The 25003-nt window shown below is 58.1% G+C and overlaps 10 protein-coding genes across 10 annotated transcripts; 6 read left to right on the top strand and 4 right to left on the bottom strand.

The window, feature by feature from the left end:
* Positions 1-7: 7 nt before the first annotated feature.
* On the top strand, positions 8-2150 carry B0H64DRAFT_428515 (uncharacterized protein; the record flags this gene model as incomplete). Its single annotated transcript, XM_062805847.1, has 5 exons — positions 8-407; positions 473-880; positions 975-1267; positions 1344-1811; positions 1944-2150. Exons 1-5 carry the CDS (start codon positions 332-334, stop codon positions 2148-2150), a joined length of 1452 nt encoding a protein of 483 aa, XP_062663960.1. The 5' UTR covers positions 8-331.
* Positions 2151-2532: 382 nt separating this feature from the next.
* B0H64DRAFT_313805 (P-loop containing nucleoside triphosphate hydrolase protein) lies at positions 2533-4209 on the bottom strand (the record flags this gene model as incomplete). The annotated part of the gene is made up of 3 exons (XM_062800176.1): positions 2533-2563; positions 2616-3602; positions 3689-4209. 3 exons carry the CDS (start codon positions 4207-4209, stop codon positions 2533-2535), a joined length of 1539 nt encoding a protein of 512 aa, XP_062663959.1.
* A 3869-nt stretch (positions 4210-8078) lies between these two features.
* On the top strand, positions 8079-9676 carry B0H64DRAFT_414392 (uncharacterized protein; the record flags this gene model as incomplete). Its single annotated transcript, XM_062805031.1, has 2 exons — positions 8079-8510; positions 8570-9676. 2 exons carry the CDS (start codon positions 8079-8081, stop codon positions 9674-9676), a joined length of 1539 nt encoding a protein of 512 aa, XP_062663958.1.
* Positions 9677-10675: 999 nt separating this feature from the next.
* B0H64DRAFT_437612 (adenylate kinase-domain-containing protein) lies at positions 10676-11881 on the top strand (the record flags this gene model as incomplete). Its single annotated transcript, XM_062806269.1, has 2 exons — positions 10676-11018; positions 11229-11881. 2 exons carry the CDS (start codon positions 10676-10678, stop codon positions 11879-11881), a joined length of 996 nt encoding a protein of 331 aa, XP_062663957.1.
* Positions 11882-12333: 452 nt separating this feature from the next.
* On the bottom strand, positions 12334-14073 carry B0H64DRAFT_421627 (uncharacterized protein; the record flags this gene model as incomplete). The annotated part of the gene is made up of 2 exons (XM_062805536.1): positions 12334-13075; positions 13133-14073. 2 exons carry the CDS (start codon positions 14071-14073, stop codon positions 12334-12336), a joined length of 1683 nt encoding a protein of 560 aa, XP_062663956.1.
* Positions 14074-14778: 705 nt separating this feature from the next.
* Positions 14779-15548, top strand: B0H64DRAFT_369696 (uncharacterized protein; the record flags this gene model as incomplete). Its single annotated transcript, XM_062802047.1, has 3 exons — positions 14779-14820; positions 14978-15064; positions 15105-15548. The coding sequence occupies 3 exons, from the start codon at positions 14779-14781 to the stop codon at positions 15546-15548; spliced, it is 573 nt and encodes a 190-aa protein (XP_062663955.1).
* A 208-nt stretch (positions 15549-15756) lies between these two features.
* B0H64DRAFT_15530 (uncharacterized protein) lies at positions 15757-17279 on the bottom strand. Its single transcript, XM_062798504.1, has one exon. It carries the CDS (start codon positions 17184-17186, stop codon positions 15876-15878), a length of 1311 nt encoding a protein of 436 aa, XP_062663954.1. The 5' UTR covers positions 17187-17279; the 3' UTR covers positions 15757-15875.
* A 968-nt stretch (positions 17280-18247) lies between these two features.
* B0H64DRAFT_15507 (kinase-like domain-containing protein) lies at positions 18248-21014 on the top strand. Its single transcript, XM_062798501.1, has 5 exons — positions 18248-18413; positions 18509-19070; positions 19135-19730; positions 19795-20164; positions 20227-21014. Exons 1-5 carry the CDS (start codon positions 18366-18368, stop codon positions 20712-20714), a joined length of 2064 nt encoding a protein of 687 aa, XP_062663953.1. The 5' UTR covers positions 18248-18365; the 3' UTR covers positions 20715-21014.
* A 448-nt stretch (positions 21015-21462) lies between these two features.
* On the top strand, positions 21463-22590 carry B0H64DRAFT_314870 (uncharacterized protein; the record flags this gene model as incomplete). The annotated part of the gene is made up of 1 exon (XM_062800222.1): positions 21463-22590. The coding sequence occupies one exon, from the start codon at positions 21463-21465 to the stop codon at positions 22588-22590; it is 1128 nt and encodes a 375-aa protein (XP_062663952.1).
* Positions 22591-22655: 65 nt separating this feature from the next.
* On the bottom strand, positions 22656-24344 carry B0H64DRAFT_15483 (uncharacterized protein). Its single transcript, XM_062798499.1, has one exon. The coding sequence runs from the start codon at positions 24203-24205 to the stop codon at positions 22721-22723; it is 1485 nt and encodes a 494-aa protein (XP_062663951.1). The 5' UTR covers positions 24206-24344; the 3' UTR covers positions 22656-22720.
* Positions 24345-25003: the final 659 nt, after the last annotated feature.

The raw sequence follows: 25003 nt of genomic DNA, 5'->3' as shown, positions 1-25003 counted from the left end.
CACTGCAAGCTCGAGCCCAGCAAGGTGCTCCACCTTTGTCTCGCCGCTGGGGGGTATCAGACCTCCTGACCAGGCACTGTCAACCACGGTCTAGACTCCGGTTGAACAGGTCCCCATGCTGATGCATACCCGATTTGCATTTTAAGTGTTTGAATACCCATCTCTGGAACGTGCGACATCAGACAAATCTCAGTTTTTGCATTCCCCGCGCACGGCACCAAAGGCGGTTTTGCCCTCTTCGTTGTGGTCAAACCCCCTCTTTGGCGGACTTGCTGGTTCAACATTCAGTGGTCTCTTTGGCCGATACAGCGGTGCTCATTGACAAATCGCAATGTCTTCACGTCGCAGCAACAGTCTCTCGCCTCCGGAGCGTCGGGACACAGTCGACCCAGGGGCTCATGAACTAGGTATTATTTTCCCCCTCCCTTCCCTTCCCTCCCCTACGCCCCGCATCAGACTAACACCGCTCTAGCAGAGGCATCCGACTCCGAGGAGCACTACTCGGACGCCCAGTCTGGGCCCATGTCCCCCTCCCGAGCCTCGCCCATCCCGAAGACTAGAGTCGAAAAGATCGACGACAAGCCGGCGTACGGGGAAGTCCCAGGTACGCAGGCCTATCGCTTGAGGGAGGGTGATGCCGAGCCGGATGAGATAGCCATCATTCCCGACCCCAAGAACCCCCCCGAGCCCGAGCCCGAGCAAACATCGCCGTCACCTACACCTGGTGGGCGCCCCATCCCAAAAACAGTGGTAGAGGAGACGCCGGATGTTGAGGGCTCGGTGACACATTCGGAGAACAGGCAGAGGCGCAAGTCGGACGCACACCCAGACCTGGTGGTCAAGGCCGACGGAAAGGTGGAAGATGGTGGGGCAGCAAATGGTACGGACGCGTAGCCTGCTTTTGTGCCGAGCGGTCTCCCCTGATTTCTTCTCATTTCTCCATAGCTCGTATTGACTTGTTCTCGATCGCGTAGATACTCCAATAGCATCGTCTCTGAATACCCCTACCACATCGGAACGCAAGAGGAGGAAATCCTCGCTTGCTCTGAAACGGTCCCCGTTAAGCCCCGGCCTGCCAGGCGTTGAAAGCGCCGTAGACGGGGACGACTTCGGGGACGACGAATTCGGGGATGACTTTGACGATTTCGAAGAGGGCGGCGAAGACGGCGACTTCGACGACGACTTCGACGACGGCTTCCAAACCCCCGCACAACAACCACCACCGCAGCCACCCCCATCAGCCCCATCCGCTCCATCTCTCTCTTTTGTAAGCCGTCCCTCCCGACCACCCCATCCTTACCACCCACGGAACATATCACTAACAACCCCTCCCCCCCCCTTAGCCAATCCCCACCTTCGAAGACCTCACCCCCACCGAGATAACCACCCTCACCGAGCCCTACCTAACCGCGCTCTTCCCACCGCCACCCTCCCCACCAACCCCGCTCCCGACCCCCTCCGCCAAAGAGAACCCCATCTTCCTCACGCCGCGCTCGGCCTCGCTCTGGTCGCAGCTCGTCGCCCCGCCCCCGCTCCAGCCGCCGGACTGGATCCGCTCGCGCATCCGGCGGCTGTTCCTCGTCTCGCTCGGCGTGCCCGTCGACCTCGACGAGATCCTGCCGGCGTCGTCCAAGCAGAAGAAGCTGGTGCTGCCGTCGCTGCACCGCACCACCTCGTCCGGCTCGCTCAAGAGCCGCGCGTCGAGCGACTCGCGCGGGCGGGCGACGATGGCTAAGGGGGCGGCGGCGGCGAGGGCGGCTGCGGGTGGTGGTGGTGGGAATGGTGGGGGGGATGGGAGGAAGGATTCGGGGGTGAGTTCGCAGGCGGGGGGTGGTGGTGGAGAGGGGGGGTCGTCGTCGAGGAAGCAGAAGAAGGCGGATGGTGGTGGTGGGGGAGGGAGGGCGAGTCCCGAGCGGAGCTTTGATTTGGTTTCTGCGCGGCAGGTGTGTATGCTGACGGATGCGGCGCTGGGGGGGATGACGGACGGGGAATTACGGGGACATGCCGGGCGGCTGGAGACGATGCAGGGGACGGCGCAGGGTGTGTTGACATACTGGCAGAAGAGGACGGATGAGAAGATTGGGGATCGGGAGGCGTTTGAGGGGGTCATTGAGAATCTGGTTAAGCATGCGAAGAAGATGAGGAAGTAGGGGGCGGGTGGTATACCAAAACAAGTTAATAGATGGTGCGACGGATAGAGAAAAGAGGTTGGCTTGGGCTACATCAACCAGGAGAGGTCAGCAGCGTCATCTGGATATGGCCGGAAACTCCCAGGCGACGTTGCGCTGGATAACACTTTCTAACAACCCAAATTCCGCTGATTTTTCGTCTACCCATCCATCCTTGCGTGAAATGAAGAGGCATAGACCATGTTCATATCCACCACATCCTTGGTATGTATTCGCCAAATCATGCAGCCCCAGCCAGTTGTCCACTTGCACAAACCCAGACCCGACAGACCCACGACTCCAAAGTCCTAATCGACCGTCGTAGCTCATGCCCTCTCATTGCAGTCGTAGAAAAGAAAAGCACTTAGGAGGTGCTAGGCTCGAGCGTGACACCACTGTAATACTCGTTAGTGATCTGATTTTCGCAGGTCCAGGCAGGTAACTTACGCTGCGATAGTAGCCCAGCCGATGAGACGCCAATGCTTCTCGATACGTCTACTAAGAGCGACCTTCTCGCCGATATTTGTGCATGCCGGGCTTGTGAGCTGGAGCTTGGCGGCATCCTTCTTGATCGCCACAACCTTGGCACCGGTCGAAGTAGAACCGATGTTGACCATGATGACCTCATTCTTGGCGAGCTTGTCGACCTTGGCCTGCTTGCCATCGGCGGTACGGACACCGAGGAGGCGGCGAAGCAGGTAAAAGTTGACCTCGATCTCGCTGTAGATCTCGGGCAGGCGGCCCTTGAGACCGAGCACAAAACCGACCAGACGATCGGCACGGCAGAGGGTAGGGTCGATGCGGGTACCGACACCGATAAGACCGCCGGGGACGGCGTACTTGAGGTCGTTGGCCTCCGAGTTGAGCGAAACGATTCGGCTGAAGATGGGCGTGCACTTGAGGTTGCCCTTGTCGTCACGCGACACGATACCGGGCCGAATCTCGATCTCGTCGCCGAGTTTCAGCAGACCGTGCAAGATACTGCCACCAGCGACACCACCCTTGAGCTCGTCGATCTCGGCACCGGGCTTGTTGACGTCGAAAGACCGAATAACAATCATGTGGGGGTCCATGGAGAAATCCCTGGGGGGGATAGGGATGGTGTTGACGATGGCGTCGTTAATGGCGTCGATGTTGAACTTGAGCTGGGCCGAAATGGGGATGATGGGCGACTTGCCAGCGACAGTACCCCTGATGAACTTCAAGATGGAGTCGTAGTGCTGCTTGGCCGCCTCTTCCCGCATAAGATCAACCTTGTTCTGGAGGATGATGATCTTGTCGAGCTTCATAATCTCGATAGCTGCCAAATGTTCGGACGTTTGTGGTTGCGGGCATGATTCGTTGCCGGCGATGAGTAGCAGAGCAGCGTCCATGACGGCGGCACCTGACAACATAGTGCTCATCAGAATATCGTGACCGGGGCAGTCGACAAACCTATCCCGGTTAGTAAAGCACAAATAAATAACAAGATAGCTTTAAGACGCTACCACGCCGCCGCAACATGTAAATGGGGCCCTTACGAAACGTGACGTAGTAGCCTGTATGTCCCCGCGCAACCCTCCCGCTCGCAAGGAGGGTCAACCTCCTTCTCGCTCTTGTAGCTCCGGTAGCATGTTGGCCGCGGGCATTCTGGGTTGTCGCACTGGTAGATCTTGGCATTGGCGTAACCAAGCTTGATGGTGATGTTACGGATAAGTTCGTTCTTGAAACGAACGGTCTGCACGCCAGAGATGGCCTTCACCACAGTCGACTTTCCGTGGGCGACGTGGCCAATGGTGCCGATGTTGATAGTTGCTTGCCGCGCGATAATCTCGGGGGTCAGAGGGCTCAAAGCCTTAACATCGAGATCTTTAGGGTCGGTCTGGGGCGGCAGTGGCGGTCTCTGGACGGCGGGGGCGAGGTCGGCTGTCTTCTTCAAAGCGGACTTAACGGGCCGCTCCGTGATTTCGTTATCGGAATCGTGGGCATCGATCTGAGACTCGTTGCCGGAGTCGGACTCGGACTCGATGTCGTTGCCGAACTTGTCTCCGTTGGCCGCCATGGTGATGACTCTTCCGCGGGGTAATGGTTTTTTTTTGAACCCCTCTCTAAATTATTTACTTTTGTGTCCTGGGTCGGTGTGTCGGGGTGAGCGACGGGGGACTCAAATACCCAATGGCGAGATGCACGAGGTCGTTGAGTAGGAGGTGGTGGAGATTTGTCTGGGAGGAGACCGCTGGGAGAATGACTTGACAGTTGATATTTCTCACGATTTTCGTGTGCAGTCATACTTGGGCAGGCCTGGCTCGATCCTGGCCGAGCGAGCGAGTGCTGGTACCGCGCTAGTCCGTATATGGCTAGATCCTTTTGCCCCACGATGGCTGATAAGGGCGATAAAGGCTCGACGGCCAGAGGTGAGGGACACTACAACCACGACAATGTTAAGCACGGAGCAATTGTTCTCTCTAAGAGAAATGAGGTGAAAGACAGGAACTTGATGTCTTCAAGTTATGGACCGCCCCGACGGATTAGGTGCGGTTTGCAGAATTTTGGTGACTCGAAACCACCTACGATGAACTCCTCCCCAAAACGGCCCGCAGGCAAGTCCCTCTCAGACTCGCAAGATCGCTGCTATGTCTTTCCAAGAGTTCATCCATGTTGAGACGCGCTAAATTCCATATTTTTTTCTTTCCTTCTAGATGCTAGCAAAGCGTTACATTATGCCCTTGCTAGGTTCGTTCAACAGATATGCGCGACTAGGTAGTAACAATCTCAAAAGTGTTCCGGGAGAGGGGTTGCGCGATCTAAAAGTCAAACTCGGACCGAGAAGGTCTCACTGGGATAGTAGGATTGACCGTCTAGACCTATGTTCTCCGAGGCAAACTCGCCGGATATACTTACACAAGAAGATCTCGTTGAAGCTTCGAAAAAGCTAAGCACTCTTAGACTTAACACAAGTCATTAAAACAGTGTTTCGGTGGCATTGTTCAAACTGACATTTTCGAAGTTGAAGTTGGGCCTTATAACGTGACCCCCAAAATGCTCAGGGGATCTCTGTTATCGAAACCTTTCGTTTGACTGGAGCAGCCGGATTCTTGAAACAGAGGAATGGCAAACTTCTCGATCCATGTTAGGACGGTTTAGTTTGCTTATAAGCCACTTTTGCGGACTGCCGGCTTTCAGCCCTAAAACAGATTGGTAGGCTGTGTTGTTCAGCTCGATGCTGGGCTGATAACGGCTGGAACTGAACTGTGCAGGCGCAGTTTCAGAGACGAGCAAACACTCGTCACCTCTAGTAGTGTAAACTCAGCCTGGTGACATCACTCTCAAATCGCCGCCGGTACCTCCCTATTGATTTGAGGCTTTCGATGCGGTTTAGATCTGCACGACCAACGCCTCCTTCCAGGACACAGACATCACAATCTATCCGAAGCATCTCGGGTGCCGACAAGTGGTCTGATCTCGATATCGACAGCACGCCAAGGCACGATCATGACAAATGTTGAGTAAAATGTGCTCTTGCGTGGTATGTTCCACGACAGACGGAGTGTGGCACCGGTGATCCTGGGTGGTCAGCCACCCCAGACCTCTCCGCCATCCCATCTGTTCGCTCGCTTCCATGCTTCGACGCCGTTGGGGGTTGTATATTTAGGATAACCATCTGTACCGTAACCCCATCTGCAGCGTGGGAGGGAAGGATGGCGGACGCGTCCAGAGTGCCGAGCCGTGGGGAATGGTCCGGGAGAGGAGCCCCTAGCGTTCGTGGTTCCTGGTGACACGACACAACCAGTTCCGGCAGGTTGGAAAGACCTTCGGGAGGACGGAAGGAGGGGCTAATTGACCCCTTTCGCCGCTCACCCGCCGATGATGAGGGCAATATCGAAAAGAGGGCTAAAAATACAGATGGTGGGTGGGCAAAAGTCTGGTTCTGTGCGCGGTGATCATGCATGGGACGGGAGTAGTTCCAAAATTTGCCCAATACTCTCACCAACGACGCCGACCTTGTGCGTGAAGACCGAACCTCAATCAAGATCTGTTCATCCATATTGATGTGCAGCGCTGACGACTGCTGACTGCAGGAAGCGACCAATTCCAAATGCTGGGCTATCAGATAAATATGGTAGTTTACACGCGAGGTCATCCGAGAGCACAGTCGGAATCATACACAATAGAGGCACAGAAAATGAGGACGATAATCAACCTGGAAGGGGAAGATGAAGTTATCGTGGGTGAGGGTCCTCGAGGAGAACGTGGCGAAAAGAAGCCAGAAAGCTGCGCAGGGAACCGAACAATGAATGGTCTGGTGGACTGTGTGTGTTACGTCGGCTGAGGTTGGTTCCTCGTCAGGTTCACTTCCTGCTTGCGCAAAGGCTTGTTGCTGGGAAAGATGCTCGGCACAGAAGAGGTCGGCCGCTGTGGGGCGTAGTTTACCGCCCACCTGCATGACCGGCAGGTCCATCACGGCGATCAGCGATTTAATTGGCCGTCTGTTTTCAAGCAATCCGGGCCCCGCTCAAAGGAACGCTAGTGATTGGTGGCACTGGTGGCAGATGGGTGACAGGGTTCGACGGTTGCTTCCTCTTGCCGCCCAACCACAGCTGCAAGTGCCCCTCTTTCACTCGCCCTCACCTTGGCAGTGCTTGCCGTCGCCTGGGCGGCCGACTTGAACTGTCCAATTCGGCGGAACTGGCCCTGACTTTCCAGCCGCCCTCCATCCAATGGGCCTGCGCAGCTGCAGATGCGAGGTTCTGGGTTGCGACGAGATGGGCGCCAAGTGCGAGAGGAGAGGGTGACTCGAGGGCGAGCAGCACACAATCGGCCCCCGGTCCCTATTGTTCGCCCGCCTCGCTTCCGTCACGGCGGCCGTCGAGAAAACGCACATGGATTGTTCCTCGGGGGCATCGCGAGGTAAGAGTCATTGGAAATCATGGTCGAGCTGAGGTCTGCTTGAAGATGAGAGTCATGACCCGGAGATGGAAAAGGGCGCAAGGCGTTCCGAGACAGGTTACCGTTGGGGGCAATCCAGATCAACTGTGTCCCCTGTCTCCCGCCGTCTGCAAGACCTTCGGCACACCGTAACCCTCTCAGTCTGGCCCGTTGAACCAAGCTTGCTATTCTTGTTGATCCAGCCCCTCCCTCGGCTGCGGAATACATACACCCATGTCTCCCACGGGTTTTCTGCGCCAGAAGACCTCTTCGTTTCGAGATCTCCTCCGGCTTTCTTTATTCCCCTCATTCCTCACACACCTACCTCCGTATTGTGAAGCTGGACTCGACGAAACTCGCTCGCCGAGACAAATACAGCAACAGACCAAAGTCATTTTCCTGCGTGGCCCCTTGTTCCTGTAACCGGCACCTGCAGTCCGTGGTCACTTTCTGGGCCGCCGAGCTTCGACTAGCAGCCGTCCAGCGTCGCTCCGTCACTCCGCTGGGCGTCTAAGTGCCCTTCGCGAGTCGCCGAGCTTGATTGGCACCTTGACCCTCCGCCCTATCAGCGTGTCCAACACCCCCAGTGCCACCCTACCCCCCCTGCTCCGTGTAAGTGCTCCCAGCGGCTTCGAGTGCACGCATCGAACCACCCGCTCACGCTCCCATGTAGGAGCGGATCCCGCTCAACCCGGGCCTGGTCTGTCGAGCGGTAATTCAAAACCATCACGGCCCCCAGAGGGCGCCTCTCCTCCGGGATTTCTCTTCCTTTAGCAGCTGGACTCATATCAACCAACCCTTCCCCTGGTTCCCTTCTACACCCAAAGCTTGCCACCGGTCTCAGCATCCCGTCCTTGTGACCGTCTTGCCGCGCAACGCTGGTAACTGAAGAAGTGAAGACTGGTCTCTTCCTTCCTTTATTCTTTCTTCTCTACACACATACGCGCAAAAAAGAAAAAAACGACAACGGGACTGACAGCGTCCTCGACGCCGATACCGCCGACCATGGGTCTCGACGAGAAGAAGCGGCCAATGGCCCTCAACCTCACACCAGCCCGCACCATGTCGGCCAGCTCAGTTTCCACCGCAGACTCATCATCCACATCATCATCACTAGCAAAACCACCAAGAACACCACGGTTCGCCGAAGCAACCGCAGTCCACTCGCCCGTAGAACCCCGAAAGCTTCCATTCTCGGAGAAGTCAGAACCCGCCGCAAACGCACAACCAGGAGATGTCGGTTTCGGTTACATTGGGGCCGGGAGTAGGGACTCGACCGCCGTGCCCATGGCGCCGAAGTCGCCGTTGAAGAGCGCAATGAGGGTTCCTGGGACACCGGGGCGTGCCCTACAGAACCCATTGAGCCCGACATTCAGGGAGGAGGAGGTGTTGGAATCGAGGGAAAAGGCGACCGACAAGCAGCAGGCGAAGGATCTGGTAAGCCAGCAGCACCCCTCCGTCATGATTAGAGTAATTGGAGACTAACAACGCCGCAGAAAATCAAGACACGGGTACGAATGGCCAAGTTCGCCCTGCGCGGTGTCAGCTTCAGCTGCAGTCTCATCATCCTGGCCATGATCTCGGCTTCGTTCGCCATCTTCAACGCCACCAAGGCCCTCCCGGCGATGAGCGGGATGCCGGCATGGGCCGAAGGCACCGACACCAACGCGTGGCCGCAAAAGGTAGTCCTCGGGTGTGCCTGTGTTTCGTTGCTCATCTGCATCGTCATCTTCGTCGGCTACTGCCGCGGCGGCCACCGTAGGGCCGAGAAGGTGGGCGTCTACTACACCCTGTTCGCGGTCGGCTGGTTCATCTTCAGCATGGCCATGTGGGCCGTGGCGGCCGGCGTCCTGCAGGTCTCCCGGACGAGCAGCGAGAACAAGGACATGTGGGGCTGGGCGTGCGTGGACAACCGCCGCTCGAACCTCTTCGGCGATCAGGTCGACTACGCGCTCGTCTGCCGCCTGCAGGACTGGAGCCTGATCTGCATCATCATCGAGCTGGTCGTCGAGATCATCAGCATCGCGCTCTACAGCATCGTCTTCTACCGCTACTGGTCCAAGCGCAAGCTGCGCAAGTCCATGGACGTCCGCGACAAGGCCCGCTCCGACCTCTACCTCGCCCAGCTGCGCACCCAGTCCGCGCCCAACACCCCCGGCTTCGGCCCCAAGTCGCCCGCCTTCTCCCAGTACGCCATGTCGCCGCGCTTCCCGCCCTCGGCCTACAAATCCCTCGGCGACATCGAGGAGGGCTCGCCCTTCACACCCGGCGGCAAGGGCCTGGTCGTACCGCCCTCCTCCTTCTCCCCCAGCCAGGCCGGCTTCAAGCTGCAGGCGCCGCCGCTCAAGGCCAACAAGGCCACCCCGGCAACGCCCAAGGCCGGCTACAAGCCGCCCACGCTCGCCGACCTGTCGCCCGCGACCCCGACGGCGCCCGAGCTGCCCGCCGTCACCGTCACCGTCCACGACCCGGCCCCGACCGCCGACGGCGAGCAGCAGTACGAGGCCGTCCCCATCCCCGGCGCCTACGCGGGGCAGGCCGTCCGCAGCCCGCCGCCCGTGCAGACTAGCTTCAACCTGCCTGGGTCGGACCGGTACGCTTAAAGTACGCCGGTTGTTGTTGTGGGTGTGTTGGCATATATACGCTCGTTTGTGATATGCTTGTTTTTCTTCTTCTTCTTGTTGGGAGCCTGGTATGGAGATTGTCATGGCAGGTTTACCTCCCTTTTTACTTTTTTCTTTTCTACACTTTTTTTTGTCTTTTTGTTCTTGAGATTGTTGGACATCAGTGGCGTTGCGGGGCGAATACCAAACAAAGCGGGCCGGGACTCTTGGGGGGTGGTTTGGGCGATTTACGTCTCTCTAATGGGTGGGCTGGGAATGTGTATAAGTACTAGCGACGGGCATGGGCGGTGATGGGACGTGGATGATGATGATGGGTGGATGAAGTCTAGACACTTGAGATATTCAAATGGCAATGCCTTTGGTCGTCAACTTGGTTCAGTGCTTCGTCTGTGGTTTCCATGGTCACCCGGTGAATGTTCCATGATTGCATTGCAGTCATTGAAAGAAGCTTCCATTTGCTCAGGTACAACGCTTGGCGCAGTTCTTGGTTGAAGCTTAATCCAGAGTTACAATGTCAATTAATTTAATGGATATCTGGAGGAGGCTCAGACGTCGAGAAGGCGCAGACAAGGACACATCAACAACATTGCCAGTGCCGATCAGGGGTGAGAGGGTCTCGTTGGATAAACACTCTTGCAGCGATTGACGAGGTGAGCGGTTCAGAGCACGACTCAGAGCGCTTCAGGCCCCTGAATTAATGGCTGCTTTCGCGCCAAGCAAGCCCTGGCCCCTGTCTCGCGAGATGAGATGGCATGATGCGACACTAACAATTTCTTGAAATTTCCCACCTCCAATTCGGCTGCACTGACAACACATCCATACTTTCACACCATATTGTTTTACCTTCTCAGTCGGACGGACAATCGAACTGCTGGCCAAGGAGAGAAGTCGACATACGCACGCGTTGGAAAAGCCAATTGAGAGACAGTCAACCCGCGTCATCGTGCAGATCGAGTGCAACGCCTTGGAAACGAAACAATGGCTGCATCTACTTCCGGTCGCCAAGCCTGGCGGCACCTGATGGGCAACACCAGCCGCCAACCTGCTTCGAACATCCTGCGCCAGCAACAGCAACAATACCGGCCCGCGTTCAGCCGACAGATATCTTCTACGACGAGGGCTTCCTCCCGACGCGCCGTACCGAAATCCCCGTCCTTCTCTCTCCGCCAGCAGCCCCTCGCGCAACGCTCGTACAGCTCCGGTTCGCAGGGGAAGAATACCCCTCCAAAGGGCAGCAACAACCAGGTCAAGTTCTGGCCGTTTGTGATTGTCATTGCGCTCGGTTCTGGAGGTTACATGCTCCTGATCAACCGACAGAAAGGTGTGTAACTGCATACTCAAGGGAGGAGGCTGGAGAGGGGTAGACGATAAAGAAAGAGGGCTGGCGGCGGCACGCCGTTTCACACGAGAGGGCCACACCTGTCTAGCTGTCCCACTCCCTTCCTCTTCCTCCTTCTCTTCCTCCCTCCTCTCGTCCCTTGCACTATCACCCCTTCCAATACAAGACCATCGCTAACCCCCCACCGCTCAGAAATGCCTCCCACCACCAGCACCACGACCGGCGGCCAGGGGTCGACCCCGGCCTTCTCGCCGACCGACGTAACCGTCCTCTTCGTCCTCGGCGGCCCCGGCGCGGGCAAGGGCACGCAGTGCGCGCGGCTGGTGCGGGACTACCACTTCACGCACCTGTCGGCGGGCGACCTGCTGCGGGCGGAGCAGGACCGGCCGGGCAGCCAGTACGGGCAGCTGATCAAGGACTGCATCAAGAACGGGGACATCGTGCCGATGGAGGTGACGGTGGCGCTGCTGGAGAACGCGATGCGGGACGCGATCCGGTCGTCGGGCGGCAAGAAGTTCCTCATCGACGGCTTCCCGCGCAAGATGGACCAGGCGCTCAAGTTCGAGGAGGTCGTGTGCCCGGCCAAGCTGGTGCTCTTCTACGACTGCCCCGAGGCCGAGATGGAGCGCCGCCTGCTGGAGCGCGGCAAGACGAGCGGCCGCGCCGACGACAACGCCGAGAGCATCCGCAAGCGCTTCCGCACCTTTGTCGAGACCAGCATGCCCGTCGTGGACCACTACGAGAAGGAGGACCGCGTCGTCAAGGTGAATGCTACGGATACGCCGGATGGCGTCTACGCCGACACCCAGGCGCGCCTGAGGAAGGTTTTGGGAGACAAGCTCTGAGCGGGACTGTCCTTGGACTTTGAGGTTTTTGCTATAGACTAGACGGACGGAGCAGGCATCGAGCGAGCGGCGGGGGTCGCAGATGTTGGCACCATTTTCGGTTTCTTGTTACGAGTAGAGCGGATCGTTTGCTTTACTTCTTTTTTTTCTTTTGTAGAACCTTGATCTCTACTATAATCTTCAGCAACAAGCAGTGCCATGTCCCAGTAGAGGGAAGCACGAATGTCCCAGATGCCTAGTGTAATTCACACATTGCCCACAAGCCATGCATCCATACCCGCCATCCTCCATGCGTAAGACCCAAGCCGGTCAGCGAAGAGAGGTGCCTTGGATATCGTCCATGTGAAAAATGAGCACCCGTTGCATGTCTACCTTTTGCCCTTTTGGTCCCAACTCCAGTACCAATCCAAGCAAAAGTGCAATGTCCCCGTCCATGTCCTGGTCTATATCGTTCAGTCATCCTCATCAGTGCGCGGCTTCTGCGGTTGGCGGCGGCGATCACCGCCCGGGCCGCTGCCCATGCCGGCGCCGGCAAGCTTCCGCTCGAGCTCCTGCTGCTCACGCTCGCGCTGACCCTCCACGTCGGCCTGGCCCTTGCGAAGGACGACGAGGAGCTGGTCGACAATGGACTTGTACTGGTCGACCCTGGTGGCTAGCTCGCGCCACTGCTTCTCGCCAAACACACGGTAGGTGGTGCGGTGCACCAGGAAGACCTTCTGTTGCTGAGACAACCTCCCCTCAACAAGCTTGGCCCGGACCACATCGATCGTCCACATCTCGACTTCCTCCGAGGGAATCTGCAGCGCCTTGGCGATGTTGGCATACGGGATCTCGCGGTTGGGGGTGCTGGCAGCCAGGCTGGCGAAGGTGAGCAGCCGCATCTTGCGCTGCAGCTTGTCATTATCAAGCTTCTCGTTCTCGATCCAGCCTTCGTGCTCGTCCTTGAAGTCGCTGTAATCCTCCAGGTCCTGCTCCGTGAAAATATCGAGCAGCTGTGAGTAGATGGGGTGCGAGTCCCCGAGCGCTTGTACGCTGGGAAGGACTCGGAGGTCTTGGAAGTCGAACCGGGCGGGGTGCGAGATGGCCATGCGGACGGCCTTCAAGGAGAGCTTTTGCGCCTCTTCCGATGTAATCTCCTCCTGCTCGTCGCGGTCGAAGGTAGCCAGGGCCTTAATGAGGTAGCGGTACGAATCCCTGCGGCATCCGTCGTCAGCAACAAGTCCAAGTCGGTAGGCTCGGACAACTACTCACTCGTCGTCGCCAGCTTCGGCGGCCGCCTCCGACACCTCAACATACAGCCTCCGCTGCTCGTCCTCATCTGTGCCCCACATATTGAACCAGCCTTCCAGATTCTCTAACCGTGGCTTGAGAAGGTCGTATTGGCCGTGCTGCCGAACGAAGCGCGTGATCTGCAGCAGCACATTGAACCGAGTGGGGTTGCTCGGCTCGAGAAGGTTGAATACTGTGCTCAGGGCATTGGCGGCGAGAGTAAAACCGTGGGCCGGAGACGATGTGATGGGCTTCTGGAGGTTGCCGCAGAGGGCGGGCAGGTACTTCAGGGGATCCTTGGACTGCAGGACGAGATGGATGAGGAGGTTATAGGCGCCGGTGAATTCCTTTTCGGGGATCGAATTGAGGACGTGCGACGCCTGGAGGATGGCCTGAAGTGCCTCTTCATTCTGCTCCTTGGCGAGATGCGGCTTGACCTGCTCGCCGATTTGGACGTACTCGGCCATCTCCTGCGCCAGCTCGGCGAAGGTGCCGTCGACGAAAATTAACTGAGGGGCCGCCATCTTGCTGACGATAAGCCCAGTCACTCGGGGTCTCTTTTTGCCGTAAAATTCAAGGTACTCGGTCGCGCCTCTGATAACGTCGTCGGTGTGGGCTTTGTGGTGGAAATCGAGCCACCGGCTGTAGCTGTATGGGGTGAGCGTCCGACACGAAATGGGCTCGAGTTTGGCTTGAGGGTCGAAGTCGGAGATGGGCGAATCTCGCGAATCTCGATTGTTGTTGGACTCCTTAGGGATTGCCGGAGGGGACCAGGCGTCGTAAAAATCGTAAGGGGTACGAGGGCCCGGTGGGAGCGGTGGTCGAACCGGAGGCTTGGGTTTCTTTGTGGCCTTGCCCTTTACTGCTTTGGCCTCCTCTGCATCTCGACTGGCAGAATTTCCCTGCCCCGCATTCGTCGCCATTTTTTCCCTTTGCCTGGATGTTCTGTGCGGTGACGATCACGTGTAGGATGCGCTAAGCGCAAAGAGGTAAGTTAAGCGATCAACGGTGGTGAAGTTCGGATGGTGGGGCAAGTGGGTTGGTGGTGGGGGTTGAGAACTGCTGCACAGCAACACAACAACCACACCCGCTTCACTGAGTTTGTCCTCCAAGGCTTCGACAGATCTGTGCCCGATCTCACTCCACGGAATTTATGGGAAACATAGACTGTTTTGAAGTAGAAATTCGGCATTCAGAAAAGCGGGTTAATCAAACGCCATTAAACAAAAGATACCTGCATTTCATCCCGACCTGGATGGATGGAAGTTTACAAAGACCAGAGTGAACCTTAAGATGTACCTAGCCGAGCACTTCGCAGCACAAGCTGGCTGCTCCTTCCATTCCTCTAGATTCGACTTTTATCGCCGGTTCAAGACAAGGGAAACTCGTTTGGGAATTGCGTCCCTGGAGGAAAAGTGCCTGCCCCATTTTCCTGCAGCAGACCATGGAGGTTGTGGCGGAGGTGGTGGCAGTAGCCTGTCACCTTGCCTTCGTTTGTTTTTACGTTGCATTCCATGGCTGCAAGCCAGCCTTTGTACTTAAGCCTTAAGTCTTAAGGGAGCTTAACCTCACAGCCTCGTACACGCTACCTTTGTGAGAATGCTACGCATGGTGGCCAGAAAGGTGCCATGGGCCCAAGATTGATGAATGCCAACACCGTGGATTCACCTGTACGTATAGAAAAGCAGGGTTGGTGATGACTTCATTACTCTTACGCGCATGGCTCCGGGCTCACCCAGCTGGGCGTGTACATCTTCCACCGCCACGGCGACCGCACGTCCAAGGAGTGGCCGCCCACGTCGCTGACGGCCCCTGGGCGCCGACCAGGTGCTCAGCTCGGGCACCTGCTTCCGCAACCGCTACGTCGAGAGCGGCGCCAGCACCCCCATCGCCAGCCTGAGCCACGACCTGGCGGTGCTGTCGCAGCTGACGGTCACGGCCCCCCGTCAACAAGGTGCTGCAGAACTCGGCCCAGGTCTTCCTACAGGGCCTGCACCCGCCCGCCGGGTCGGCCGCCACGCAGAAGCTGGCCAACGGCACGGCCACCGACCCGCCGCTGGCCGGTTACCAGTACATCCCCTCCTCCTCGCCGCTGACCCCGGAGATACTTCACCAACTCCAAACCCTCGCAGACCAGCACGAGTGGGGACTAGCCTACAACGCCTCCTTCCCGATCCGCGCCGTCTCTAGTGCTAGTACCAGCACGACTTCGTCGGGTGGGGATGGTGGTGAGGGTGGTGGTGGTGTGTCGAGGCCTGCGGCGGGCGTCATTGGCGCGGTGGTGGTGCTGCTGCTCGAGGCGATGGTCATGGCGGTGGCTGGGCTGAGGGTGGCGAAGAAGAAGGGCCTGAGCGCCAAGGACTCGCAGGCGGATGACGGATCGACGTCGACGAGGTAAGGGGCTGGCCTGAGAGACACTTGGGAGGCGGGCTGTTTGTTTGAGAGTCCGGTCTTGTCCGGTTGGGAATGGTTGGCTGTAGTTGGCATGACTCTTGAATGAACGACATTGCTCAAGGTTGAATGGTGCCCCTTCTAAGAGTGAAGCGCCTCCCGGTATGGTTTGAACCACACACTGAGCTGGGCAGCGCCGTGGTTGGCGCCAGGGCAAGGGTGTCATTTTGCTCAATATGACAAGGCGCGTCTCCCGGCTACGCGGGGTCAGAAGGGCCATTTTGTATTCTCTAGAGCAGCAATCACGGCTATTGTTCTCTCGGCGCCTTGTCCGTCAGCTCTCCTCGACCAAGCGACCAAAGACCCATCCGGTATACACGGGTTCAAACATGGGCAGCTCCTTCAAGGCCTCGACGCGTTTCCTGTCCCACAGGGAAAACCCGGCGTGGGTCCAGAGGCTCAGGGTCTTGCCCTGTTGTGCGGATTGCCTGTCGCTCTGCCAAGGAGGCAACCAGGAAATCGTATGTAGGCAATCGCCAAACTGGTTAAAGTAGCGCCCACGCAGGGCGTCCAGCCAGCCGTACGGGACGAGATCGAGTCCGTCTCCGACATAGGGTACGACTAGCCCGTCCCGCTGCCACTTGTCTGTGATGGGGTCTGGAAAGTCGTGGGCCTGTGCCCCTTGCCACGCGCACCTCAAGGGGATCATCTGGTAGACGTTCACGTACTCGTCCCACAGGTGTGCGGAGCGCGCGGCCTCTCTGCCAGTGGGCAGGTCGCGGACGGCCATCTCGACGAGGCGGCGATGGGTCTGCAGGTACTGTACGAGGCGGTGCTGGTGGGCGATCAGGTCGTTAAACTGGCGGGGGAGGATGGCTGGGGCTCCGTCGGGGGTGCGGGGACAGTAGTGTACGAGGGCGAAACACAAGCGTGTAACGAAGAAATCGATGTGGTCGATATGCTGCAGCTCCCAGGGCTCGAGGGTACCGAACAAGCCCAGCTGCTCGCCCTGGTGTGTGCTCGAGTTGCTGATGGCGGCCGCGTCCTCGCGGCTCCAGCCCGAGTGGGGGCGCCTTGTGGCGGCCCAGGCGTTGCTCATGATCTGGCGGCGGTAGAAGGCGCGCACGAGGCGCCGGCGCTCCAGGGGCGAGAGTGGTGCTGTGGCGGGGGTGCCAGCTCCGCCGGCGAGGTTGAACAGGGCGAGACGTGCTGTGACGTACATGTCGGCGATGAAGTTGATCTTATAGAGGGTATGGCACAGGCCCGTGAGTTCCTCGAGGCTGGGGAGGGCATCGGACCCTCGGACTGGTATGCCACTCTGGGTATTGCTATTGCGGAGTATCTCGTGGTAGACGACGGCCATAAGGCGGAGCCACTCGATATACGCAGCCTTGTCGGCGCGGGGGTCCGAGTAGGGGAACATAAAAAGGAACCTAGCATCGTCCAGCACTGGGCCCAGCTCGTTTTGCAGGACGTAGAAGAGGACGGCACGCCTCTGGATGCTGAAGCGTCGGTATACGAAGCGGGCCGTGGCGATGAAGCGGGCGAGGTCGCGGACCGTATCCACGTCGAACAGGATCTTGTCGAACAGCTCCGACGGCAGACGGGCCAGCCCCGCCGCTGCCTGCTCTCCCGCCTGGGCCATTCCGCCGACGAAGAAAAATGGAAAAGCAAAATGGGAAGTGGGTGGTGTCAATGAGGAAGGCAGTCTGGGCAACACCACATCTGCCACATCTACGAGTCAATCAGAGCACTACGCAGGAACGGGAACACAGTTAAGGTAGCAATACGGTGGCGCAGTTGGTTCGCGTCCCCGAACCGGGGACGGGACCCTAGCGCCGAAAGTGCACCGACATCGCGAATGCGCGGGGCGCGTGCTGGAGGACTCGAGTCAATGAGGGTGAACGAAGTAGAATGGGCGACGCATTCCGGCCTCCGTCGCCGGCGCCGTTTGGAGTCGTTACGGAGGCGGGCCCCGGTCCGGGAACACGAACGAGTTCTTGGCCGGCAAAGCAATGGGGCCCCGTGCGATTGGGTTGATTTTGCATTTTCGATGCGCCACATTGGAAGCGCCGATCTGCCCAAGCCTCCGTACAAGCGGCCGCTCAAATTCTGCCTTGAAGGGAAACACCACAACAATAACTACACGGGCGGTCTAGACACTTCGAACAGCTGTGGAGCTAGGCATGGGGTGCGAACCGGAATTTCCCACTGCTCTTGAAATTACGACAGTAGTTATTTAACTAACTCGGGGCCTGTCTGTGGTGTCTGTTTCGAATGACACAGAAAAGGAGTGCAGACGCTCTATTTCTCCGCGACCCAATCGAGTCACAGCAAACAGTCCGGTGGCCACTTGACCCCCGCGATCCAGTCACGACCACATTCCAATCTCCAGCCCTACCGCACCGGGAGTTGACATCCTGCATCGCCAAGGCCGCTGAAGCTTGGATACAGCGGATCATTGTCAGGTCCGTCCAGTCACCCCGGCGAACAGGGGCGGCCCGTGAACCCCAGGTGTGAGTGGTCCAACCACAGGCAAGGCCTCCAAGTCTCCAAATCCCCGTCGCGGCTGCCCCGGTCGACTCCATTTCCCAAGCTCGAATGATGAGCACCCGTGGTTGCTTCTGCTGAGCCTTCCCACGAGGCCGCGCGCATTTTCCAGGCACTCAAACAGGCTCCCACACCACAAACCCTCCCACTTGCCACCCCACTGCCCACACTTGTTCGGGAATTGCACACCTTCCAGGTTGCGCCCGCTTCCATTTGCTACATAAGGGAACCCATTTAGTCACGACGAGTTGCTGTCATCTCGGCTCCCGCAACCATGGCTCCACGGGCTGAAGGCAGCCACCTGAAGCGAAGGGCCGTCTCGGTAGGTGCCTACTCGCTATTCTACTTACGAGTACCCTGTACTCGATGGCGTCGCGCCCGCCTGGAAAGCTCCGCCGATTAATCTTTTGGTTGCAGGGTTCGCCGGTCGATGGGCAAGAATCTTTCAAGAAGCCGCGCCGCTCCGAGCGCTTGTCACAGCGCGTCGACCATGCTACCGATCATGACGGGCTTAAAACCCCGGTGCAGAACCACCACCACCTCCCCTCGCCAGTGACGAACCTTACGAACGAGAGCACCGCCGAGTTTGATAAGGAGACTACGGCCACGCCTCCCCAAGATCACATCGGCGACGAAACCTTCTCGCAGGGAATCGCTTTCAGCTCTCCGCCACAGGACACGCAAGCATTCAGCCAACAAGACTTTGACCCCAATGCCCCACTGGTCGAGGGGGTTGATGAGATCAAGGAAGGTGTCTGGGGCTATCTCCTACCGCTTGACACTCGCTTCGTGCGAGCGCCCGTGGTGTTCAAGAAGAAAGGGGTGTGCCCGCCCCCGGCAGCAGCGGTTGAGCCTGCTGCCGCCGCGGTCACGAGGAATGGCAGCAGAAGGGGCAAGAAAGAGCCGGCAAAGGAAGAAGAGCCAAAGGGCGGCTCGCCGGCCTCCGGCGGGTATGTCCTTGGGCGGCACCCGGAATGCGGTAAGTTCTCGATGGAGTCGATGTCTTGGTGCGTTGTGGAGAAGGCGATACTAAACCTTTGCAGACATCAGGGTGAACGACAAGCAGGTGTCGAACCGGCACCTCTTGATCTTCGCCGAGAACAAGCGCAACGACACGGTGGCCGTGTTGGAGGATATTTCGAGCAACGGCACCAAGGTCAATGGCGCCACTATGCAACGCAACGATCGACGGGAACTACGGGAGGGTGACGAGATTTGGGTCACCAGCGCCTCTGCGGGCTTCATATTTCGGTATCCGAGATGTCGACACGGGAAGCCCTTTGCGCAGCAGTACGCGATGAAGCAAGAGCTAGGAAGCGGCCACTTTGCCCAGGTGTTTTTGTGCAATGAAAAGTCGACGGGCGACTGCTATGCGGTCAAGAGATTCACCAAAAAGCCAGAAGTGGACGAGAAGGCCAAGTACGATGGTCTGCACCAGGAAGTCGCCATGCTTATGGGCATCAGTCACCCCAACATCCTGTGCCTCAAGGAGACCTTCAACGAGCCCGAGGCCGTCTATGTGGTTCTGGAGTTGGCACCCGAAGGCGAACTGTTCCAGTACATTACGGTGCACCAGAAGTTGACCGAGGCTGAAACCCGCAAGGTGTTCCTCCAGCTGTTCGAGGGCATCAAGTATCTGGTAAGCGTTTTCGCTCCCTTTTTACATCATCCTATGCCCGGCGTAGCACTCACACAGCATGCAGCATGACCGCAACATGGTCCACCGAGATATCAAGCCCGAAAACATCCTCCTTATGGACACGGATTTGACCGTCAAGATTGGCGATTTCGGCCTTGCCAAGATTGTCGGCGAGGCCTCTTTCACGACAACGCTCTGCGGCACGCCCAGCTATGTTGCGCCCGAGATCCTTGCTAACAGCAAGGCCCGGAGGTACACCAAGGCGGTCGACATCTGGTCTCTGGGCGTGGTGCTCTACATCTGTCTCTGCGGCTTTCCCCCGTTTTCCGACGAGCTGAGGAGGGCCGACTTCCCCTTTGACCTATCGGACCAGATCCGGAAAGGCCTCTTTGACTATCCCTCCCCGTACTGGGACCCTGTCGGCGACCCGGCCCGTACGTCCCTGACCGCACCAAGCCCCCTCGCCCCGTTGAGATTTTACTAACCCGATCCTTAGTTGACCTCATCGACAGCATGCTTGTCGTGGACCCCAACAAGCGCTTCACCGTCGACCAGTGCCTCGCACATCCTTGGCTCACACAGAAGCCGCCCGGCGTGAACGACAGTACTAATGGTCTCGTCTCAGGCCTTGCTGGGCTGGAAATGAGCCGCCGAGCCCCTGCCAGGGAGCGCACGCTCATCAGCTCCATCAACACCTACCGGGTGACAGACCGCGTCCCCGCAGGCGCGGGCAAGCCCGACGTAAAGGTGTACGCCAAGAACGCCAAGGGTGCGATGGGAGCGCCGCCGACGCCTAAGAAGGAGATGCGGCCGGATGATAATCGCGACCCTGGCGAGTTTATGGAGATGGGTGGGAAGGGCGACCAGGAGTTGTTTGGCAACGACGGGGGCAGCCGGTATCCGACCAAGGACATTGCCGGTACCGGGCCGGCCGGGACGGAGGGGAAGGTGAAGGGAAAGGGGAAGGCTAAGGGGGGCCGTTAAGCGGCTGATATGGTGGTGGTGTTACAGGATTGTGGTGTTGGGCGATGTGGGATATTTTGGCCATGGCGTGGCCGAAACGGCGCGTCATCTGGGCTCATAATTGTTTGTTTTTTGTGTGGGTTTATTTCGGGTTAGTTTTTTCCTTTCAGCATGTCTGTCTCGTCCCTGGTTAGCATGGGAGGTTGTCAGATTTCTTTACACTTCGGGTTTCTGTGTTAAGTCAACGGGATGTTATATATTATCATCTCTCTGGTTATAGGCCTGGGGAAAAAACTTGAGCCAATGCATTACTATTTTTAACGGGCCGGGTGGTCGAGTTTACGGGATGTGGATTTATTGTATTGTGTCTTGGTCTCGGAGAGGTCTCGGGTTGTGTTTGTCATCTTCTTGACATCATGATGTCCCCCGATTTCATATCTTGAACACGCCCTTCGATATTCGACATTCACAAGCCCGTGGTTCAAAAGCCATCCTCACGCCCTTCATTGGCCGCATCTACAGACGGTTGATGTCGATTATTCAGCACCACCTTGTCATTGGAATCTTGCATTTCCTATTTCGGCAATTGACTAAGATGGCTGTGAGTAGCAAAGTTGGAGGTTGAGTCTATAAAGTAACCTTTGGTTTCTCATCATGAAGACATTCACGGCATCACGCTTCAAAGTCTGATCTCTGCATCACCTGCCAGTCCTATATCCATCTCAAGAACAACATCCAACAAGTCAGATAAACCACCCTCAACTACACCATGTCCACCAACACCAACACTTCGACCAACCACCCCAACCCAACATCCCCACCGCCCACCACCACCCCCACCACCATGAAAGCAATCCTCATCTCCGCCCCCGGCCCCCCCTCCACCCTCCAAATCCACCCCGCCATCCCCCTCCCCCACCCCTCCCCCGGCAGCGTACGCATCCGCATCCGCGCCTTTGGCGTCAACCACGCCGAGATGCACATGCGCCGCGGCGAGTGGGCCGAGTCGGTGCCCATCAGCGGCATCGAGTGTGTCGGCACCGTGGACGCCTGTCCCGGGGGGGAACTGGAGTTGGGGGTGGCCGTGGCGGCGGTCATGGGCGGGATGGGGAGGACGAGGTCGGGGAGTTATGCGGAATATACGGTTGTGGGGGTGGGGAATGTGGTGCTGCTGGGGGAGGGTGGTGAGGGTGGTGGTGGTGGTGGTGAGGGCGGTGGTGATGGGGGGCTGGGCAAGCCACCGCTGCTGTCGTGGGCGGAGCTGGCGGCGCTGCCGGAGTCGTATTGTACTGCGTGGACGTGCTTGTTTCGGAATCTGGCGCTGCAGCGCGGGCAGCGGTTGTTGATCCGTGGGGCGACGTCCGCGTTTGGGCGGGCGGCGGTTAACTTGGCGGTTGAGGCGGGCGCGGTGGTGACGGGTACGACGAGGAGTGAGGCTAGGTTTGCGGAGTTGAGGGCGTTAGGGGTTGCGGAGGTGGTGTTGGAGGGTCCTGGGCTGCCGGAGAGGCTGGGGGAGAGTGGGAAGGCGTGGGAGAAGTTTGATCGGGTGCTGGAGCTCGTTGGGAATAGCACCGTGGTGGAGTCGTTGACGTTGGTTAAGAGGGATGGGAGGGTCTGTTTGGCTGGATGGCTTGGGGGGTTGGATCCTATCAAGGACTTCAACCCGCTGTTGCAGATGGCTAGCGGAGTGCACTTGAACTTCTTTGGGAGCTTTGTGTTCGGGACCCCCGAGTTTCCGTTGTCAGGCGTCCCGCTGAACAGTATCGTGCAGGCTGTGGCGGATGGTAGGTTTGACGCAAAGCCGTTCAAGGTGTTTAGATTCGACGAAATTCAGGAAGCTCACAGGTACATGGAGGATGGGCGTGCAGGAGGGAAGATGGTTGTGGTTGTGGATTAGATGGGATGGATGGGTGATGGGGGGGATACTTGCGGGCAAAAGCACTTGGTACACAGCACGGTTCTTGATTATTGTCATACAACAGTTTCCAATTATAGCTAGAGCATATCTATCCGTTGTCTCGTCGCTACTATTCGTGGTTTGACCCCCAGAATTCTGGCTCACAGTCGTCCGGCACACAGGCCAAGACAAGGACTTGGATTGTTGGTCTCCCCAACGACCGCGTAACCGGTTCCAAAACATCACTGACTGCATCTCTCCAGTCCTGTATGCGGGCCCGCCCCAAAATGAAATGCCAGGAAAGTGCCGAGTAAAAGGTGGCACCGCGTCCACGGAACGTTGGTGGAGGCCGCAGCCTACCGAGGAATCCTCGCAAGGGCCTGGGCTTGATCGAGGGGTCAATGATGTAGATGGTCTTCAGTTGGGGATAACGGTGCGGCAGGCTCTTCAGATCCCGTTGGAACTCGGCACACAGCGCCGAGCGTTGCTGAACGTTCACGATTCCGCCGTTCCAGCGGGGTCGAAAGGCCCTGCACATGGCCGGATGCCAGACCCCAGCCAGCGCCTCACACTGGTCCAGAGCAGGGAGCAGGCCTCTCAGCCCACTCAGCCCAGCCAGCATTTCATCGTCGCACCCAAACCCCTCCCTTACGGCACCGATCCATTCCTGCCCCCCGGGGAACAGGCCCAAATGGTCACGGGGGGGGGCCTGGCCGCAGGGGCTGGGAGATACTCGCCAACCCCAAGGTCCTCTCTCGCTACCCCAGAGCGGCAGCGTCTCCTCCCAGCCGATCGGCGAGCCATCCGCGCGGGTGTTGAGAAAGCAGCAGACATCGCCCTTGCCCAAGTTGAGCAGCGTCTCCTGGCCCACCACCGCCGCCGCTGCCGCCCCATCATCTTCACCACCCCCCGGACAGCCGTCGCCGCGGTTGGCCAGGCGGCCCAGCGCGTGCGCGGCGGTCTCGGCCTCGGCGAACGAGCGCACGATCTCGCTGCGCGGGCACCAGCCGCCCGAGTACTGGGCGAGCGTGTCCGGCGCCCGCCCGGGCGGCAGCAGCACGGTGCGGCTGCGCGCGTGTTGCTCAATCGCCTCCTTTGCCTCGTCGATCAGCGCCTGCCGCCGGTCCGTTGCCACCTCCTCCCACCCGGCCAGCGGGCGCGGTTCCCACCCCGCGGGCAGCGCGCCTTCTTTTGCCCTCTCGGCCCAGTCCGCGCCGTATTTGGCCTTGAGGTAGGCCTCGGCGAGGGTGAAGGGCGCTTCGACGGGCAGCGTGTGGAAGGGGATGATGTGCAGCAGCGGAGCGGCCACGGGCGGCTCGGGAGCGGGAGCGGGCGGCTTGTTGGGTGCCAGCGGGTGCCGTGCCCTTCCAAAGCCGCCTCCGCCCTCGCCTCGCTTTATTCTTGCCGGCTTGCTTGGGGGTGGCGGTTCGTATCGGCCGACGGCGAGGTCGTTGAGGATGGCCGCGGTCCAGATGTGCGCGCGGATCTCGGCCGGGAGGAGCATGAAATGGGGGAAGCTCGTGGGAGGGGGGTTGGTCAGTGTTGGTTCCTCTGGTTCCTCCGGTTCCAAGACCGTGTTTGTCGATTTCGGGTTTTCTTGCTTCGTGTCTGCCATCTTGACTGATGAGGTGTTGATACTTTGCTGTCTATGGTTTGGGTTTGTAGTTGGTTTGGTTTGGGACGGTGCCTGTTAAATATCCCGGAATGCAAACAGAAATGGTACCTAGGTACGGAGCAAACAAGTGACATGTTTTGGTTGGTTGCTCTTTCTACGTAAAGAGAATGTACCTATCCGATCTACCACTTTCATGTTAACTTTCTTTATCTCACTTTCAATTCCATTATCAGTTCCCGCGCTAACTAACACGAGCGAGCAAGCTGCACCCAGCCTTGATCCCATTGAATTCCAAAGTCATCTCTCTCAAATTCAAAAGCACCTGCCGTGGCATACTCAATCCCAAAATCAAAGCGCTGAACTAGCATTTTAGCCCAGGTCAGACTAATAACACATTGTCAGCACTCCCCCAAACAGAAACAGGGCCCAAAAGCACCGAAAGATGCAAGCTAAAGGAGAATAGCAGGAACAGTTGATACTTTATAATCTCAGTTGAATTTTGCAAGACCGTCAGTGTTGACTTGGTTATACCTAGGTAGGTAGTTCACACATACGACCCTCGTTCTGGAAGCGAGTTTGTCCATTGGATGACACATTAATTACCACGTAGATTGAGCTACCTGAAGTCCCACCTCAGCTATTTATTGTATTATTACCTTGATTGAAACTAGGCGGGCGTCTGGGAGGTCTTGGCCTGACGAGCCCGGCGTTGCACCACACAGCCAGACTGGGGTTCTATAACCCATGACTTCGGTTTCTTCATATGTCCAGTATTTACTTCTTTCGTATCCCCAACTA

Source organism: Chaetomium fimeti (assembly GCF_033439085.1).
Source record: "Chaetomium fimeti strain CBS 168.71 chromosome Unknown B0H64scaffold_1, whole genome shotgun sequence".
Classification (NCBI taxonomy): Eukaryota; Fungi; Ascomycota; class Sordariomycetes; order Sordariales; family Chaetomiaceae; genus Chaetomium; species Chaetomium fimeti.
This window is presented reverse-complemented; position numbering and strand designations above follow the sequence as displayed.

Excerpts from the sequence above, each read along its gene's own strand:
- B0H64DRAFT_15530 (XM_062798504.1), bottom strand. The coding sequence starts at position 17,186 with ATGGCCCAGGCGGGAGAGCAGGCAGCGGCGGGGCTGGCCCGTCTGCCG.
- B0H64DRAFT_15483 (XM_062798499.1), bottom strand. The coding sequence starts at position 24,205 with ATGGCAGACACGAAGCAAGAAAACCCGAAATCGACAAACACGGTCTTG.
- B0H64DRAFT_15507 (XM_062798501.1), top strand. The coding sequence starts at position 18,366 with ATGGCTCCACGGGCTGAAGGCAGCCACCTGAAGCGAAGGGCCGTCTCG. Across the intron at positions 18,414-18,508 it reads TGAAGCGAAGGGCCGTCTCG|GGTTCGCCGGTCGATGGGCA; the intron begins GTAGGTGCCTAC and ends TTTTGGTTGCAG. Across the intron at positions 19,731-19,794 it reads TCGAGGGCATCAAGTATCTG|CATGACCGCAACATGGTCCA; the intron begins GTAAGCGTTTTC and ends CACAGCATGCAG.